The following is a 20,029-nucleotide window of genomic DNA, read 5'->3' on the forward strand; positions in this document are numbered from 1 at the left end:
ATCCTTCAAGGCAGTCATGCACCGAGGAGGCACCCTATGAAGCAGGAATGAATTGCAGAGTCTGCTCTGAGCTCCAAAGGCAGGAAGGTCAGGGTTGTCTAATGGAGGCACAGACAAGACTCCAGCCTGGTAGCCTCCTCTCCCAGCAGGCTGCTCTGAATGTGCTTGGGCCTTGGTTAGGGAAACCCCAGGCTTTTGGAAAGTTACAGGTCAATCACTAATAAAGAGAGGAGCAGTCCCAGGAGCATGGAGGTAGAGAAATGGTGAAAAAGGCATTGAAAGATAAACTTGGAGGGGCCTGAGGAGTAGTTCCTGCAGCCAGGGGCAGCCTTCCCCATGTGCTCTTGGCTGTTACGTCCATGCACCTGCCCTCCCCCCTCCCCTCCCCCTGGTCTCATCCTTCTGAACTGCACACCTCAGGGAGCGGCCTCTGTGCTGGTACCCTGGGCTGGAAGAGAATTGGGGTAAAAATTCTGTTTGTATTTGCCCACTTGCCTCCCCACCTTATACATTCATGTTTCTGTATTATGGGGCCTGGTCATGTGCTTACCACTCTGGGCCTCTGTGTAGAACCGACTTCCTTAGAGAGAGCTGTAATCAATAGCATGAAAACCAGAGCTTTAAAAAACTAAGATGAAAATTATTGCACCTGGTTTTGACACCCCCCTTCCCCTCCTCTCTGCTCGTTTGTGGTAAGAGTCATAGTTTACACCAAATTTACAAATAGTTTGAATACTATTTGTCCTACCGCTCAATTAGAAGGAGACGTGTGTCTTTCCCACTAACAAAACCACAACTTGCTTCGCTAGAACTACCTCATTCTTGGGTCCAGTACCAAACTTTAGGCCTTCAGGGATATAGCCATATCATTTTGAGCTAATAAACTATAAAATAAAATGAAGCTCTTGCCTGCTAATTTTGTCATCTAATATAGGAGAATCTGAAGTTAGAATAAAGCATTTTACTGCCTTGTTAACTCTTTATGCTTCTAAAATGAAAGAAGCAGTTGTATTAAGGTAGAAGAATGGTATTATGGTAGAAATGTTTGGAAGCTCAAAAATAGTAATGGATGGACACAGTCTTACAGAAATTATTAAATTGTAAATATTGTTATTAAAATGTGCAGCGATATAAATAATTTCCATAGAAGTATAAGCAAGTATACAATTTTGATGAGTATAGATTGATAAGTATAGAAATTTTAATCAGTCATTTTGTTGAAATACTTAATTAAATATTTAATATTATGATCATACCATATAAATAGGCAACTGAGTCCATGATCTTAGTCCTTCTAGCAAGTCTGGGATCTTCAAGATGGGGACACAGGACCACAGGGTGTTTCAAAAGGCTTCTCCTAGAATGCAGAACTCATTTTTTTTTTTTTTTTTAATGTTTATTTATTTTAGAGAGAGAGAGGGAGAGGGAGACACAGAATCTGAAGCAGGCTCCAGGCTCTGAGTTGTCAGCACGGGGCCTGACATGGGGCTCAAACTCACAAGCTGTGAGGTCATGACCTGAGCTGAACTCAGATGTTTAACCTACTGACACACCCAGGCACCCCTAGAATACAGAACTCTTGAGAAGACAAATACTATGTAAACTTAGGTATTGCTGCTACATTTGCTTCATAACCAAATGTGGCTAAATAGTTATTTGAAAATTATAGATAGTCTCCTGCTTAAGGGTAAAAATGAGTATTGGCTTTCTTTAAAATGTTCTGCAGGTCAAATGGACACAACCAGTATGTGATTAGCATGACCGGAAACCTCCTAGAAGCATTTCTCAGGGTTTGTGGATGTAAGAGATTCTCTGCTGATGACTTCCCGATACTAGAGTATCTGAATACCTGTGTATTCGGCATAGTACAGCAGTGAAGAGTGTGGACTCGGAAGCTATTCTGGCTTTGAATCCTGGATCTGTCATTACTAGTCCTACACCTTTGGGCAAGATCTTTAACCACCCTGTGCCTCAGTTTCTTCACTTGTAAAATTGAGATGGTGATGATGAAAATTGAGATGCTATTATTGTGAGGCTAAAATGAGATAGTTCATGAAGAGGACTTAGAACAGTGCCTCGCACATGATATGCTTTAAAAATGTTAGTTGTTGGGGCACTTAGGTGGCTCAGTCGGTTAAGTGTTCAACTTAGGCTCAGGTCATGATCTTATGGTTTGTGAGTTTGAGCCTCGCATCAGGCTCTGTACTGTCAGGGCAAAGTGGACTTGGGATTCTCTGTCTCCTCCCCACCGCCCAAAAAAGAAATAAACATTTAAAAATAAATACATTTTTAAAAAGTGAAAAAAATGTTAGCCGTTATTACTATTCGTTTATTCCTTAAAAATATGTTTTTGGTGCCAACCAACCTCACTGAATTGGTGGATATAAGAGAACGGACAAGACACACATAGTCCCTGTCCCAGGGGGACAGAGGACATTGTAGTTAAGTTCACAGTGAAGGACATGAATGGTAGTGCAGACATTTCCCAGACACTCGCCTGCCTCTGGGCCACCTGCTATGATCGTGAGAGCCTAGCACGGGCCTATAAAGGGTTGCCTGTGGCACGAGGTGGAGCTGATTATCTTCAGGGGGTACACAAAGGTATGATGTTGCCTGGCCGGCTGTTTAAGATGGGCACTTGATTAACAAACACATTAATGTTTTAATGTTTTAACAACTCAGGTTGTTAGTAGGAAGTGTGATAAGAGACTGTAAACTCAGTATTTACCCACCTGCTATGCCAGCACTGTTCTTGGTCCTGGCGGACAGCATACTGCCCTGGCCACTGCTTTGGACTGGTGTTCCAGAAGCCCCCAAAGCCCCACAGTCCTGTGAGAGACCCAGGTCTGAGTGGGGGTGGCACAGCTGCTTGAGGGTGGCTAGGGGATTTGCACAGAGGCAGAAGGCCAGACTGTCATTCTTCCTGTGTCCGCCATAGTCAGAACCTTCTGGAGACAAAGGTCTTTGGGAAGCTGTGTCCTGTCAAGGCTTGGATTTCATAACCGGTTCTGGAGAAGGGAGGTTCTCGTTTTCTCTGTGTGTCCTACAAAGAATCACCCACTTGGAAAGCCGTCCAAGTAGCGTCTGCCATCACGGCCTGGCACGGGCCTCCAGCCACGGGCTGGCGACTAGAGAGCCCGTGAGTGCTGCCTCAGGAACTTAGCACCTCTGCCTTGTGTGCATGTGAGTGGTACAGCCTTGGCTCCACACTGGAACACTTCATGCTGAGAAGCCGGCAGTCAGGCAGGAAACCTGATAGCTCCCTTAATGAGGAGCCTGCTTTTATTCATTTTTAAACTACTGGAATTTGAAGTCAAGGAGATTTTATCTTTTTTTTTTTTTTTTAAATACTTCCCCCATGCTTGGAAAGAAAGAAATGGCAATAATGTCATTCACTTTTATTTCTTTATTTTTAAAATTTTTTAAATGTTTATTTCTTTTTTTAAATTTTTTAAAATGTTTTTATTTATTTTTGAAAGAGAGAGAGACAGAGAGCACTAGCAGGGAAGGGGCAGAGAGAGAGGGAGACACAGAACCTGAAGCAGGCTCCAGGCTCTGAACTGTCAGCACAGAGCCCAACGTGGGGCTTAAACTAACGAACCGTGCGAATGCTCAACGGGCTGAGCCACCCGGGTGCCCCTGTCATTCACTTTTAAAAACCATTTATTTGTATACAGGGAGAACTGAGTTAAACAGAGGGGAACCTTTCCTTAGTTTCCACGTGGTTCCCCAGGTGCTCTAACTTTTCTGGTCATGGTTGCCTCCTGATTTCCCAGATGGGGTCATCTTTTGTTGCCACCATCACAGTTCCTAATGGAAGCACAGACCTGAAAATCAAAGCTTGTATATTTATGGTTGAAGGTCATGGCACTGACAGTTGACTTTTGTTGTCGTTGGCTCTGTCTTCAAGGTGAAAAATGATGGTTGTCTTTGAGAAGGATGTATTTCAGAAGATGGCTAACGTCAGCAGGCAGGAAGATGCAGGCAGGCACTTCTGCCTCATTCTTGGTTCATCTAATTTCCAGCATTTCCATGTTAGTAGCATATGATTTTTTATTTGTGCATCTTGCTCTAATGACTGCTGATTATCTTGGAACAGCTGCATTAATTGATGGTGTTTAACAACTCAACGTACAGTAAGTAATTGCAGTTGGCTTGGCTGAGCAGAACACGTTCTTTTCACTGGCTTTTCGGCTTGAGGAGTGTTTTCTCTGTGTGCTGAATGCCAGAAAGGGAGTTGGGAACTCCTTGCCCCAGTGCCTACCTGCCACTCAATGCTCACGCTCCCCTGGGACACTGTGTATCATCATAACGTCTGTTCCCACTGCATGCAGATTGTCTGAGCTCAGGCCTGTCTCCTCAGCTTGACCGGGAACTCCTGGAGGCTAGGGACCACATCCAGCTTGTCTCTGACTCTTCAGCCCTGAGCACAGGACTCACATGAAATAGGCCTCAGTAAAGACTGGGTGAATGAATGAATGGCTGGTTGCAAAGCAGTCAGGTTTGCTTTTGGCTGCAAGTAACAGAAAGTCCTACCTTAGTGGCTTAAGCAAATAAATAGTGCTTTCTTTCACGTAACAAGATGTCCAAATGTAGGCGGTTGCTAACATTGTTTTCAACAGCTGATGTCTGTCTGGACTGACACTTCTGTTATTTTCTTGGCCTGTCCTTCATGATGGTGAGATGACTTGCAGCAGGAAGGAGGCGCCAACCCCACTGGTACCTTTTATCAGGAAAGCAGATAATTTCCCCAAAACACCTAGCGGAGTTCACCTGACAGTTCATGTGTCACATGACCAGTCCCAGTTTAAAGGGCTGTGTGAGTATTTAGCAGGGCACACTGCTACCAAAAACAGTTAGGTGGGCTCACTGCTAAACAAATAACTCAAATATGCTTAAAGACTCAAAAATGGTAGTCATTTACTTTTTGCTCACACAAAATCCAAAATGGCTATTCCTAATTAGTGGGGAGTTCTCCTCCAACAGATGATTAAGGGACCCAGGCTCTTAATTCTACCATGCTTGTTTACATCAATCAGAAGAGGAAGGAGCATGGAGGATGGTGTGTGGGAGAATTTTATGGGCCAAACTTGGAGGTGGTGAATTAATTCCAGTGACATTCCATTGGCGGGGGCTCAGACACATGGCCACACCTCCTGGAACAGAGGCTGGGGAATGTGGTCCAGGGCCGAGGAGGAGGAGTTGGGTTTTATCATTAGCTGGAAATTGCTGCCACAGTGTCCCTCCCACCCCTGCCCAAATCAGAATTCTCTTAGCAAGGAAGAAGGAATGAATATTGAGGGACAGCTAGGGGTGTCTGTCTTAGAAGGAAAAATTGTGCTAAAAAGGCTCTAGCCAAAAATAGTCTTTATTTCCAGATCATCTGTCTTAAATCCCTGCTTCTGTTCCTACCTTTGGCAACTGGACTAGAACAATAGAAGGTCCTCATTATCCCTATTTCTTGATCCCAGGCCTGTTCTTAACAGCTTTATGGGAATGAGTCATAATTGATCCCCCTCAGCAATTGAAGATTACCCACAGGAAATGGGACTCCGCATCCCTTGGACAGAGAAGCTCTGAGCCTGTGAGAGCTTCTTGCCGGTGAGTCTTTCAAGTGCCCCCACTCACCTCACCTTCCAAAGTTTCTCTTCCTCTTTGGCCCCCAGCCTAGCCCACCCACATCGGGAAGGGAGCAGAGGATGCAGCAAGAGTGACCCCTCCTTCCCACTCAAATGATTTGAGAAATCTTTTCCCAACCACTTCCTGCTAGTTTCTCTCTGTAAACATTAATGAATGATCCATTTATCTACTGGGTTTTAGTATTTTGTTTGTTCTTGTTTGGTTTGTTGTGAGTTTCTGTGATAGGTGTTTCTCCATCCACAGCATCTTTCTTGGTGCCCTTCTTTCCTCCCTCCCTTCCTTTCTTCCCACACACAGCTACTGAGCACCTGCTGCTTCTTCAGTTCTGTGTTCACCTAGCCCTGGAAGGAGGTAGCCAGGGAAGCCAACCTGAGCCTGTGTGTTGATGCATATTACAGGAGGGCTATTGTTGCCCAGTATTGGGGGGCCTCACCTAGCATTGGGGTCAGGGGAAGCTTCTAGAGGGAGCTGGCTTTTGAGCTGAATTGTAGGATGAGTAGGAGTTAACCAGGTCAAGAAGGCATCTCAGGCAACAGAGTGGGCACAGAGCCTGAATCATGAGAAGGGGCATGTGGGGGTTCAGGGAGAACGGTGAATAAGTCCAGTGTGCCGGAGTTGGGGTCCAGCAGTGTGGTCATTTATTCATGTAACTGAGCGGTGCACAAGGCAGAGAAGGTCCCAGCCCCAAGGGAGCTGGGGGTGTGGGCTGTAGGGGAGGCTGGACAGGAATCTGAGGAGGGCTTGGCTGCTGTCCCAGCCTCTGCCCTGAAGGGCTTGCTGTTGGAGGCTGAGCAGGATGTGGGCCCACTACTTGTGCCATTCACCGCTCCTGCCCCGACCCTCTGTTTCTGATTCTTGTCTGGTCCTCTGCCCGGGCATTACTCAGGCTATGAAAATAGAGGCTGGCACCAGAACACTGGCATGTAGTCGGTGAGGAAAGTTGAAAATGTCATTACAAATCAAGGTGTGTGCCAGCCGGATTTTTGATGGAGCACTTTCTCAGAGCCCCAAGGATGAGGTCCTCAAGTTGATTTACAATTTTTTTCCCTCTCCTTTCAATTCTTACCAATACTTCTGGCTACTTGGCTCCGAATATGGCCTAGTTGTGTCTGTTACCCACCCTGTGAGCATGTTGAAATGACCAAGTGGAATAACTTAATACCCACCCTGTGAACACATTGACGTCTACTAAGTGAGGTTTGCCCTCACTTGTGAGGGCTGGCCTGTTGGGAGACGCCACGTCATCTCTATGGGCCCGTTAGGCCCAGCCACACAGTCCGTGAGGGATGTCCATCCAGGCGAGAAGTCTGTAAGCACTGCCTGAGAAGGGAACTGTTCTCACCCGCCTGCACAGGTCTGCTCAATTCCCCAAGGAAATGGGGGCTGTGCCAGGGCTCAGCAGGCCTGTCAGCTGCCTTCGTTGTGATGAATGGCCCCAGGGTGGTCCCCTTCTTTCTCTCTACCCAGCTCTGTTCACTATAGTGGAATGGACAGTGCTAGGGAGTGGGGTGCAGTGTGGGACTTACGTGCTAGTTTAAGTCCAGGGATGAATGTATGGCATTGTGTTTCCAGGGAGGGAAATCTCAGTCCATAGAAGGAAACTTGGACCAGCCCATGGTGTCTGCTGGGAGCCTTCTTGGTGCTAAGGGGTATATGAAAGATGCATAGTAATAAAATGAGAAAAGGAGGATCCTTACTACCTGTGATGTGATTTATAATAAGAAATATATATTCATTTGTCCCTGTTTCTGGCGCAGACCTCTTAAACTCTGCTGGGACCTCAGAAGGTGTCTTTTGTTGTGTTAGCGAAGTGATGTTTTTTGAAAGCCCCCAGGTAAGGAAGGATGGGGGCTGGTTTTCAGGAGAACCTGCCTGTGATTAGAAGGTTGGAACTTTCAGTCCCACCCCCAGACCTCCAGGGAGGGGAGAGGGGTTGGAGGTCAAGTCAGTTGTCCATCAGTCATGCCTATGTAATGAAGCCTCCATAAAAACACAAGACGACGGGTTGAAGAGCTTCCAGGGCCAGCATGTGGGGTTATGGGAAACTGGCATCCTGGGAGAGGGCATGACAGCTCTGCGACCTTTCCCACACACATGCCTTGTGCACCTCTTCCATCTGACTATTCCTGAAGTCTATCCTTTTATAGTAAACCCATGATCTAATAAGTAAAATGTGTCTCTGGGCTCTCTGAGCCACTCTAGCAAATTAATTGAACCAAAAGGGGAGTCAGTCCTCCAGTCAGAAGCACAAGTGACAACCTGGATTTGCAGTTGGCCTCTGTAGTGGTGGGGACTGGGGGAAGTCTTGTGGGAAAGAGCCCTTAACCTGTGGACTCTGACGCTATCCCCAGGCAGATAGGGTCAGAATTGAGTTGAACTGTAGGACACCCAGCTAGTGTCAGAGAACTGCTTGGTGATATCGGGGGCTGGGGGCGAGGGAGAATGCATACACACACTAGACTTAGGTACAGAATCCTTAGTATCCTAAGTGCAGTCCCTTCCACAACCCCGTAAAGTGGGTGATTTTGTATTCCTCTAGAATATAAGCTCTGTGAGGGCAGGGATTTTGGACCAGTTTGGTCACTACTGATCCCCAGTGTCTGGAACTGTGCTTGGCATATTGCAGAGGCTCAGTAAATATTTGTTGAATGAATAATCGAATCACCCCTTACCCGTGAGGAAACCAGCTCAGAGAGGTTAAGTAACTTGCCTGAGGTACTGCAGCTGGTAAGCCGTGGAGTAAAAGGCCCGGATCTCAGTCCCAGGGAGGCATGGTGAGCCGTGCTGTGACTTGGGGTCCCAGCCCCATTGCCCTTGGAATATCCTTCCAGGATAGCCCCGGAGGAAAGCCTGCAGCCTATCTGGCTGATATTCTGACCAAATGCAGCACAAGCTTGGCAAAAGCTCGCCTTTGTACGGTGATGAGCCGTGAGCCCCCAATGTCAAAGCCGGCAAGGTTGTCTGCCTTCTTGGCTGCCAGTGCCTTGCTGTAAACTGGAGGGCGGGATGAATATGCAGGAGTGTATCTGTCAGCAGCTCCGGAGTGATGTCTGTGTTGCCGCCTTCATCCTGTCAGGCATGTGTTCAGGAACCTTCTGTGGCTCCCTCCTCCTCCAGGAGCCTAGTCTGGCCCCAGTCATTCTCCCCCCTGTTCAGTGATGAGTGACTGCATAAAACCTGTCATCAGTCCACAGTGTAGGGAGGGGTGGATTCTGCCTCCGCGTGTGTGCTACTGCACACATTATTTATCCTCCTTGAAATGCCTGCTCGCATCAGGCATGCTCACCAACATCCTACCTGCCCTTGGAGCTTTAACTGGTTCTGTCTCTTCCTTAAGGCTCCCTCAGACTGGCTCGCACATAACCCCTTACCTAACCCCTGCAGCCTCAGTCTGTTTATAGAGTGCATTTCCTTTTTTTTTTTTTAATAGCTTATTGTCAAATTAGTTTCCACATAACACTCAGTGCTCATCCCCACAAGTGTCCTCCTCCATGCCCATCCCCCCTCCCCCCACATCCATCAGTCCTCAGTTTTTGTCAGCATTCAAGAGTCTCTCATAGAGTGCATTTCCTAATGGAGTTCCTGGAGCCCTGGTTTCTTTGGGTGTCATGGGGCTTATGCTGAGTGGGGTACCGGGCCCCTCCCAGTGAACTCTGATTTTATCTTTCTTGCACATCAGGTTTCATGTTGCATTCGTTTTGAAAGGAGGTACTCTTTCAAAACCACTGGTCTCTTTATAACTTACGTACCTGCCTTGTGACTCCTTGCTTAACTAACATTGTTTAAAAAATAACTTAAATAGGTGTGCCTCGGTGGCTCAGTTGGTTGGGCATCCGACTTCAGCTTAGGTCATGATCTCGCATCTCACTAGTTCGAACCCCACATCGGGTTGTGTGCTGACAGCTCAGAGCCTGGAGCCTGCTTTGGATTCTGTGCCTCCCCTTCTCTCTCTGTCCCTCTCTTGCTCATGCTCTGTCTGTCTGTCTCTCTCTCTGAGAAATAAGTAAACATTAAAAAACTTTTAAAAAATAATTTAAATTCTACAGTTTTCTTTTTTTCTGATTTTAAAAGTCATACATGTTTAAGAACATTTGGAAAATGCAAAAGACTATAAATGAGAAAAGAAGTCTTCCAGAATCCCACCACCTGCTTTAAGAGTTGTAAACCAGTCTTCCACCCTTGCAATTTGTTTCAAAGTGGAGTAAGATTACTTGTCGTCCCAGCTGTAACCACTCCTAACATTAAGGGTCTGTTTTCTCTTTCTAGAGTTTCTTTAAGAATTGTCACTTTTGGGGCACCTGGGTGGCTCAGTTGGTTAAGCATCCGATTTCGGCTCAAGTCATGATCTCACAGTTTGTGAGTTCAAGCCCCGTGTCGGGCTCTGTGCTGACAGCTCAGACTGAAGCCTGCTTTGCATTCTGTGTCTCCCTCTCTCTCTGCCTCTCCCCTGCTCATGCTCTGTCTCTCAAAAATAAATAAGCATTTATTTGACCATTTTTAATGGATTTGACCATTATTAATTTGAGGACTGTCTCCTTCCAGACCTTATTCTGTAAGTTTACATGTTTTCTTAAAATTTCCTGGTATATGTTGAGATGTGCAAATGTTTGTTTTACCTACAGAGACACCTATATAACAGATAAGCACTGTATCTATTATGCTGCTGAAATAGAGAACAGAGGCAAAAGAAAAAAATTAAATTTCTTTACAACTTACAGCCCAATGACAAGTTTGAGATAGGCAGTGTGACCTTCCTCTAGGAGCTCAACTACCTCGATGATGACACTTGATTAAGGGCAAATGGCAACCTTAGCTGCACAGTAGCCTGGCCTCCAGGATCTTGTAAGTCTGTGTTAACACAGAAAAATTTCCTTGGAAGCTTCTGTATCTCTGCTCCCCAAGATATATGTTAGCAGTCATCTTCCAAGCATATGGCCCACTGATACACATCTGAAGGGTCTCATGACTAGGCTGTTACTGTAGTAGTAAATGACCTTTTCCTAACAGCTAGCCTCTCAGGGTCCTGGAAACCTTGCTTCCAAAATTCCTTAGAGACTTAGGCTATCCCTAACCCCCTCCCAACCCCAGTAGAGCTCTTTCTACCCATGAGTCCTATCCCCATGCTTTAATAAAACCTCCTATTTATACTGAAGAAAACTCAAGAATTCCTTCTTGACCGTTCACTCTGAACCCCACCATTTCCACATCACTGCCACTTACATACTCTCTCTCATTCATTTTTTACTTGGCAAAATTAGGAGGTTTGTCTAACATCCACACCTAAGCCCACCTCTTTCTCCCTCCCCCTCCCTTCCCTTCGTTTTTTAAATGATTTTATTTTTAAGTAATCTGTATACCCAACATGGGGCTCAAATTCACAAGCCCAAGATCAAGAGTCACATGCTATTCCGCTGAGCCCGTCAGGTGCCCCCCTCTTTCCTTTTAATGGGTGAATCCTGTCCCATTGTGTGAACAAACTGTACTTTTCCAACCATTTCAGTTTTCAAATTTTTATATTTATTCCTATTGCTGGTTTATACACATGAAGAAGCATTTTTGGGGATTGGATACCCAGAATTCAAATTCTTGGGGCAAAGGGAAGGTGTGTTTACTATTTTGATTAGACCACCAGTTCTTCTTCACAAGTACTGTTCCACGTAACCCTCTTACCAACAGTGTGTGAAAGAATCTGTCCCCGCATTGGGACTAACATGCCCTAGAGATGAATGATCTTGTTATTTCTTTGCCAATCTGAAGGGTGAGACATACGATGTCATTTTTAAATTTGTATTTTCCATCCAGCTTTTCCAAGCATATACATACACGCATTAAAAAAAAAATTGGGTCGTGCAATGCATGGCTCTGTATCCTTTTTTAGTTTTTCACATTAAGTCACATTAAAATGTTCACATTTTCTGGGTCATTGCATAGTCTTCAAAAGCTGAGTTGTTCTGGGGTGCTATCTCACTGAACAGTGCAGATGATCTGGAATGTTCTTTATCTTAACATATTTATGTCCTTAATCTCCAGCATCCTGGGGAATGACAAGTAATAGAAAAGAAGAGAAAGCAGAAGGTACCCCTTCTGTGGGAGGGATTGACGTGGGATCTGCCCACGGAATGAAGCAAATTGAAATCTGAATCAGACGTTCCTGCAGGGGCTTGTCCCTTAGGTATTTGGCAGGGAGGTGCCTAAAGTAAATATCACCATGAGCTCTTGTTTTATGGAGACATTGAATACTACCTGTTAAACATTAAGAAGCTTCATCTGTTTCATGTACTCCATTATGAAAAGTGCATAGCTTTGTTTGTTGTGTTGTTTTGGATAGGGAGGTTATGGTGCTCCCAAGCATCTCACATTGGTGGAAACATCTGGGAGGTAGGGTGGGGTGATGGACATCATGTTGAACTGGCATTCTGAAGAGCTGGCTTCAGATTCCATCTCTTCCCCTGACTGCTGTGTATAAACCTGAAGAAGACACTCAGACCAGTTCCCGGGGTTCTGTGTGGTGTGAATGACCAGGGTGTGAGTGGGTTTGGACAGCCTGGTGGAGCGTAGGCTAGTAGTTAGAGGCCAATTCTAGCTCAGTCTTCTTGAGAACAGAGAGCACCATCTAATTGTAGGATGGTATCATAAAAGATAAATATTTGGCCTTTACCTCCAGTTCGGAGCACACAGCTCCTGAAACACAGAAGCTCCGGAGTGCTCAGAGTATCTTCTATGTGCTAATCACTGCTGGCCTGGGGGGCAGCTTCTGGATGGGAGCTGGTTGCCTGACAGGCCAACCACCATTAGAAGTTTGGACTTTCAGCCCGACCAGTGGCCTGTGACTCAATCAGTCATAGATTTGAAGGGATACCTCTATAAAAACCTCTAAACAAGGGGATTTAGAGTTTCTGGGTTGGTAACACATGAGCATGCTGCAGGGCAGCATGCCTGGAAAGAGAGTAGGAGCCTCGTGCCCTGGCCCCATACCTTGCCCTCTGCATTCCTTCCATTTGCCTGTTCCTGAGTTGTATCCTTTATATAATAAATCTATGGCAACAGCAAGTAAAATGTTCTCCAATTTTGTGAGCTGTTGTAGCAAATTATTGAACCTGATATGGGGAGGGATTGTGGGACCACCCCCCAGCTTTGACTTTGTAGCTAGATCAGACAAAAGTAGGTAATTTGGGGACCCGATGGGGTGGGGGGTGGGGTTTGATGCCCCTTGTGGACTCGAACTACAGGCATCTGCCCAACTGACCTCCCTTGTAATTGGGTCATCAGAGGACATACATGGACATAGGCACCAAGCCCCCAAGGAGCAAGACTCTTTTGTGGGGCTGAGATGGCCAGGATGACTGTAGTCATACCAGTGAGCCTGGACTGACAGTAAAGCCTTATAGGCCTTGGGCATGGTTTGATCAACATCCTAAGAGCATTGTGGGAAACTGCTAAATGGCCAGAGTTTTGTTGACGACCTTCCAGGAGGATTATAAAAGACAATCCTGTGATCTCACTTACACATGAAATCTTAAAAAGAAAATGAGGACATAGATATAGACAATAGATTAATGGTAGCCAGGTTGGGGGGGGGGTGGTGCTGGGCAAAATGGGTGAAGGTGTTCCAAAGTTACAAAATTCCAGTTATAAAATAATTAAGTCATAGAGATGTAATGTACAGCATGGTGACTATGATTAGTAATACTATATTGTATATTTGAAAGTTGCTAAAAGTAGATCTTAAAACTTCTCATACAAGAACAAAATTGAACTATGTATGGTAATGAATGTTAACTATGGTGAGGAATGTTAACTAGGCTTATTGTGGTAATCATTTTGCAAAACATACAAATATCAAATCATTATGCTGTGCATCTGGAACTAATATTGTCATAGACTCTGGGTCTGGAGTTCTCTCTTGTCCAGCAAGAAAGTAGGATGCAAGATTAAAAATAAGAGAGAGGCTAATGTCCAAGAGGAGACAAGAGCCCCTAGTAAGGGTCCTTGCTCCGGTTTTATTAGGATCAGAAGGCTTAGAAGTATGATGGCCATGCACAGAGAGACAATGAAACTGTGAACGTTAACTCATGGGTGTGGGGAAAAGGGGGTTTTGGAGATAAGCAGTGTTAGGGGTTTGGGCCAATACAAAACAACATTCTGGTGCTGGGTGGAAAGTTGTTTACAGCGAACATGAGGCACCACCTCTGTTTACTTGAACTGGTCTAAGGGATAAAAAAGAGCATGCTACCTCAGGGTCAACAAGGCACCTGTCTTTTGCTAATCAGCTCCACTCTGGGCAACTTTGCCCACTGTGGTCTACAGCCCTATTCACCTGTTTACCTATTTTGGTCCTTCTTGAATCAGTTACCAAAAATCTCCCAACAAATAAGAGCCCTGGGCCAGATGGCTCCCCTGGGGAATTCTACCTACTTTGGCCCTTCCTTCCTGTGAAAGCAGTATTCTGTTATCATACTAAGTTGGGGGGCATTTCTGCCCTGAATACCTAATCTTGTTTACCTCATCTTGGCTGTTTTGATCCTGAGATTCCCTATTCCTATACCTTTGTCCTATATTGGGGGCCTTTGCCCTGCTTGTCCTATACTGGGGGCTTTTGCCCCGTTTACCTAATCTTGTTTACCCAAACTTGGGTGTGTACATCCTATGGCTTTCGAACTCTTTATACCTTGTTAACCCATCGGTGCAAGCTCAGGGAATTCCTAAGCTTATTCCCCACATAGTATAATGTTATACATAAATTATATCTCAGTGAAAAGAAGAAGACACCTTTGGGAAGACAAGATTTTGCCTTATGTTGTTAGAATGATTTCTTACAAAAGAAGACTTTCAGGTATGTTCCTAGTTTCAGAAGAGAAAGCACAGATCTCCATCCTGATTAAATGAGTTATAATTACACCAATGATATGGTAGTCTGTGGTCAGTTATCAGAAGGTTGGGGGGCAGATCCAGTCTTCCATAGCCAACAGAGTTCACAGCACTGTCAACTGAACACAGTCTACAGCAAACATTTCTGACATCATGATGTCCTGTAACGCCCAACAAATAGTGCAGCAGTCACAATGAATAGTGCCCAAGGAAAAATACAGCAAACCTTGGAAGATGACTATTAAAACAAATCTCTAAATATTACAGGGTAGCTTTTTGCTCTATTTAGTAGACATACTCAGAAATTCAATTTAGAAACTCAATTTAATGATGATAATACAGAGTAAGTGTTTGTTCATTTAGCTTAAGTTTGTGGGAACTGATATGTAAACAAAGGTCGTGGTCACCCCAGAGCTTTACATTCTCAAAAGCACTTGTGTGAACAGCTCTCTCTCCCATGGTTCTCATTAAGTACTATCGATTTTTTTTTTTTTTTAATAGAACCCCTAATGATTTACCAGTAAGTATGGCCTGCTCTGGAAAACTTGAAAGGACCTACCATCCACCAAATGACATCGTTGTTTCAAGACCTCTGCTTCTCTCAGCCTCAAGTTAGGTTTCAAGGTAAGTACCATATTCCAGATGACAGAGTGATTTTAAGATGTAAATAGCCAGATCTCTCCCGAAAATGTTGCTTGATCATAAGTTTATGGGGCTAGCCCCAACCTGTACATTTAATAGTCCTAGAAAACTCTTGCTTCAAAAAAAAAAAAGATTTTATTCGTGTATTTTCAGATGGTAGCAGACCAGAAATGGAAAGGAATTAACCATTATTGAGCTATTATTGATAGAATTTTGGAGTGCTGGTGGGGTCTGGAGCCAATGGCCAAGAAAGAAGTCTTGGCGTGAAAAGGTGATTTTATTAAAGCATGAGCATGGGGACAGGACCTAAGGGTGAAAGAGCTGCCCCCGAGCTGTGAATGAAGAGAGACTGGTTTTATACTTGGGAGTTGGGGGAGATAAAGTCAAAGGGAAGTTTCCAAAGGGACTTTGATATGCTAAAGAAGACTCAGGGATACTGGAGGCCTAGCTATTGTCAAGCAAAGGTTGTTTTTCTCTCTACCAAAGCATTACCTTGAAGACAGTAGGGAGTTCCTGGAGAAATGTTATACATTCTGCCAGCCTCCCGTATTTGTCAGTGGGCTGCAGGTTATAAGGAAATTTAGTTTTATCTGCCACTTCCTTGTGTCTTTGTTTCCCACATCATTATGACTCGGGTCGTAATAGAATCCACATATAAGTGAAATCATACATTACTTGTTTTTCTGTGTGACTTATTTCACTTAGCACAATGCCTTCAAGTTCCAGCCATGTTGTTGCATCTGATATATATACATATATATATATCACATATATATAGCACATTTTCCTTATTCATCCATCAATGGACACTTAAGTTATTGCCATGTCTTAGCTATTGTAAATAATGCTGCTATGAACATGGGGTACAGACAGAGATGCTGATTTGGTTCCTTCAGATATATACCCAGAAGTGGGATTGCTGGTGGTTCTATTTTTAACTTTTGGAGAGACCTCTATACAATTTTCTCCAGTGGCTGTGCCAATTTACATTCCCACCAACAGTGCATAATAGTTCCCTTTTCTCCACATCCTTGCCAGCATGTAATATCTCTTGTAGAGTAGCCATTGTTTTGAGAATAGCCATTCCAACAGGTGTGAAGTGATATCTCATTGTGGTTTTGTATTGTATTTTGTATTTCTGTAGATTAGTAATGTCGAGCATCTTTTCATGTATCTGTTGGCCATTTGTACATCTTCCTTGGAAAAATGTTCATTCAGCTCCTCTGCACATTTGTTTAATTGAATTATTTTTTTTTCTATCAAGTTGTAGGAGTTCTTTATATATTTTGGATATTGATCCTTTATCTCATATATGATTAGCAAATATTTTCTTCCATTCCATAGGTTGCCTTTTCATTTTGTTGAATATTTCATTTGCTGTGCAGAAGCTTTTTAGTTTGATACAGTCCCTCCTGGTTATTTTTGCTTTTGTTGCCTTTGCTTTTGGTGTGAAATCTAGAAAGTCATTACCAAGACTGGTGTCAAGGAGCTTACCCTCTGTTTTCTTCTAGGAGTTTTATAGCTTCAGGTCTTTGGTTCAAGTCTTTAATCCATTTTGACTTGATTTTTGTGGACAGTGTAAGAGAGGGGTTCCATTTCCTTTTTCATGTGGCTGTCCAGTTTTTCCAACACCATTTATTGAAGACATTGTCCTTTCTCCATTGTTTATTCTTGGTTCCTTTGTCATAAATTAATTGACGTATATGCATGGGTTTATTTTTGGGATGTCTATTCTGTTCCATTGATCTATGTGTCTGTTTTTATGGTAATACCATACTGTTTTGTTTACTCTAGTTTTTGATATAGTTTAAAGTCAGAAGTGTGATGCTTCCAGCTTTGTTCTTCTTAAGACTGCTTTGTTTATTTGGGTTTTTTTGTTTGTTTGTTGTGGTTACATACAAATTTTGTGAAAAATGTTTTGGAACTTTGATTCTGTAAATTGCTTTGAATAGTATGAAGATTTTAACAATATTAATTCATTCAGCTGATCATCGAAGAACATCTTTCCGTTTATTTGTGTCTTTAGATTTTTCCATCAATGTCATAGTTTGCAGTATACAGGTCTCTCATCTTGTTAGTAAAATTTATTTCTAGATATTTTATTCTTTTTGATGCAATTGTAAATAGGGTTGTTTTCTTAATTTCTTTTTCTGAGAGTTTGTTGTTAGTGTATAGAAATGCAACTAATTTTTGTATATTGATTTTGTATCTTGTAACTTTACTGAATTCATTTCTTAGCTCTGACAGCTTTTTGGCGGGCTCTTTAGGTTGTTATATATATATTCCCTGCAAATAGAGACAGTGTTACTTCTTGCATCCTGATTTGGATGTCTTTTATTTCATTATCTTACCTAATCGCTCTGTGTAGGGCTTCCAGTACTATGTTGAATAAAAGTGTGAGAGTGGGTATCCTTTTCTTGTTCCTGATCTTAGGGGAAAAGCTCTCAGCTTTTCACTGTTGTGTATGATGATTGCCATTGACTTTGAGGTCTATGTTTAATTACAGCTTTAACCTAAGCCAAATCAAAGCTTTGGAGCTTATAACAGTGTTGGTCTCTACTTTATTGGAAGGGAGCTTGTACCAGATACCAATTCAGCTTTCTTCCCAAGCAAAATACCTGTGATTCTGTGTGACAGTGTCCTTAAATCTGTTATTGTAGTTTATAAGTGTAAAGGAGCCCCTGAAAAAAGTTTGAGAGCTTATTTTGGGATCTGGACCAGAGAATCCCTGAGTCTCAGGTACATGAAGGCCTCCTAGAGGTCACCCACATCAGCCCTCCCCACCTCCCCCCACCATGCCCTCAGCACTGCCAGCAGGTGGCTGCCCACACTTGACCACCTCCTTGAGCAGGAGGGCTCATTCTGTACTGACACTGATGCTGCCAACCTCCCACTGAACTATCAGCAGTTTTCTAAAACATATTTAAGGGCATGGAGTTCCTGCCCTTGGCAATGGCAGAGATTATCCGCAGGGGACCTGGCAGCACCCCATGCCTCATCATGATCAAGTCCTGTAATGAGCCGGCAGTGAGCCCAGGGTTTAGTCAAAGCTCTGTAGGTACGTGTGCTTCCAGCCTGCAGAAGGCCTTGTTGGACAAAACACCTTGATCTGTGGCATGCATCAGTGCTCCCATTCGTGTGTCCATCCAGAATAAAATCCTGTTTCTGTGTAGTATTGTTAATGCAGAAAAGCACAGCTTTCAGAAAGTGTAAGTGGCCATGGCAACCTACATTTCCAGGTGCACCTGATTCACATTGCACAGCTGTGATTCTCAGGTCCTTGTAAGCTCTTTTTTATTTTCCGCCTGTGAAATTTGGCTTTTGCAGTGCAAACATTCATTGTATGCTTGTATTTCTAGTTTTACAGCCTTGCCTATTTACTGTTCTGTGCTTCCCTCGACATTTTAACAAACTTTTAATTGACATAGTTTGCTTGCAAAATAAAAAAATCAGCTATATTTTTAACGTGACGTTGTGATGAGTAAATCATGCCAACTGCATGTTCTCCCTTTTTTGGTTGAGGTTCTTATAGTTGCTCTTGACATTCTAAAGTAAGACTATGCCAGTTTCAGATGTCATTACTTCTGCAACTTCAGAAGGAGCAAAGCAGCGCTGTTGGATGGAACATAGGCTTCTCCCACAATGTCAGGAAGAGATCACTGGGGCGTACATAAAGATTGAAAATCCTGGCTCAATGAATTAGTTATTTCAGTCTGTTCTGGTCCCGAGAAATGATCAGACACCTTTACAAGTTTATCCTCTGTAGAGCCTGGAAAAAACCTCAAAGGAGAGAGTGGCAGGAACGTGTAGTTCAGAAATGGGGGTGGGGGAGCTTTAATATTTCAGGGTTTAAAAATACTAACTCTGCAGATTATCTGCCTCATATCCTTTCTGGGAAGAAACGGTAGCTGAATAATTCACGTTGCATATTTGAACACATATAAAATAGGGAATAAAAGGTCTTGAGGCTGGAACACGCACCACAGTCAGCAGGCTGAGGGATGCTGCTCTGCTGAGTGGCTCCGCCATGTGGCTCCGCCGTGCCGCTCCGCCGTGCCGCTCTGCCATGTGGCTCTGCTGTGTGGCTCTGCTGTGTGGCTCTGCCGAGTTATACCTGAGCAGGCCAGCGCTGATGTTTCTTAAATGTCTAATTATGATGGTATGTGCTTTGATTGCTAGATCTGGAAAGTGCTGGTACCGTCATTATTTTTAGAATAATTGTGTGTATCGTCAAATCTGCAATTGTGGATTGTTGCAGACAACCCCTTGCTCCCTTGTTCCTAACAGAACTCTGATAAAATTATTTTAAAAAAATTTTAAAAAATAAAAATATTAAAAAAAAATCTAACAGAACTCTGATTCTGAGCGGGCCTCCACCCTCTCTCTTCCCCTATGGGCCTCTAGCAGGAGGTGAATCCCAGGTGTTTTCACTTACTTGTGGCCCTTTGCTGGTGCCTTTGATGGGTTTGCACGTGGGCTCGTGACACTATTCTGGCAGGGATACAGTAGGAGAAATCCATGGGAGGGCTTCTGGGAAAGCTTTCCTTGCTTCCAGTAGAAATGTGCAAGATTATCCCTTCTGCCTCTTCTGATTGCTAAGTGTGATGGTGTGGCTACCATCTTGAAACCCCTGGGGGACATCATCCTAGGAACAGGACAAAAACAGAGAATGACAGAGAGTCTAGACAGGGATAGATCCTGGCTTCCTGATGATGCTTTTGGGTTGCTGAATTAACTAATCTAGGACCCGCCATTCCTCAACTATGATTCCTTATGTGAGAATATGGGTGAGTTCCTTTATGTTAGCTAGCATTTTTTCTTACCTGCAGCCAAGCCATCTTCAAAGATGCATAAATAATTTATTTTTTTAAGTTCCTTT

At 43.8% G+C, this 20,029-nt stretch overlaps 1 protein-coding gene across 6 annotated transcripts in view; it reads left to right on the plus strand.

Moving 5' to 3' along the window:
- The window catches only part of PXYLP1 (2-phosphoxylose phosphatase 1), a 94,701-nt gene that overhangs the window by 27,312 nt on the left and 47,360 nt on the right, over positions 1-20,029 (plus strand). For 2 of the 6 annotated variants that reach the window (XM_077756696.1, XM_077756698.1), the window contains exons 3-4: positions 5,472-5,601; positions 15,010-15,132. In XM_077756696.1, the coding sequence (XP_077612822.1) occupies positions 15,078-15,132 (55 nt within the window). In that variant the 5' untranslated portion in view covers positions 5,472-5,601; positions 15,010-15,077. Of the gene's footprint in view, positions 1-5,471; positions 5,602-14,810; positions 14,852-15,009; positions 15,133-20,029 lie in introns of those variants that run through there. The other 4 variants (XM_077756701.1, XM_077756697.1, XM_077756700.1 and 1 more) reach the window with 3 other exon arrangements.

The sequence above is a fragment of the Crocuta crocuta genome, unplaced genomic scaffold (assembly GCF_008692635.1).
Source record: "Crocuta crocuta isolate KB4526 unplaced genomic scaffold, BGI_CrCroc_1.0 scaffold337, whole genome shotgun sequence".
In the NCBI taxonomy this organism is placed as follows: domain Eukaryota; kingdom Metazoa; phylum Chordata; class Mammalia; order Carnivora; family Hyaenidae; genus Crocuta; species Crocuta crocuta.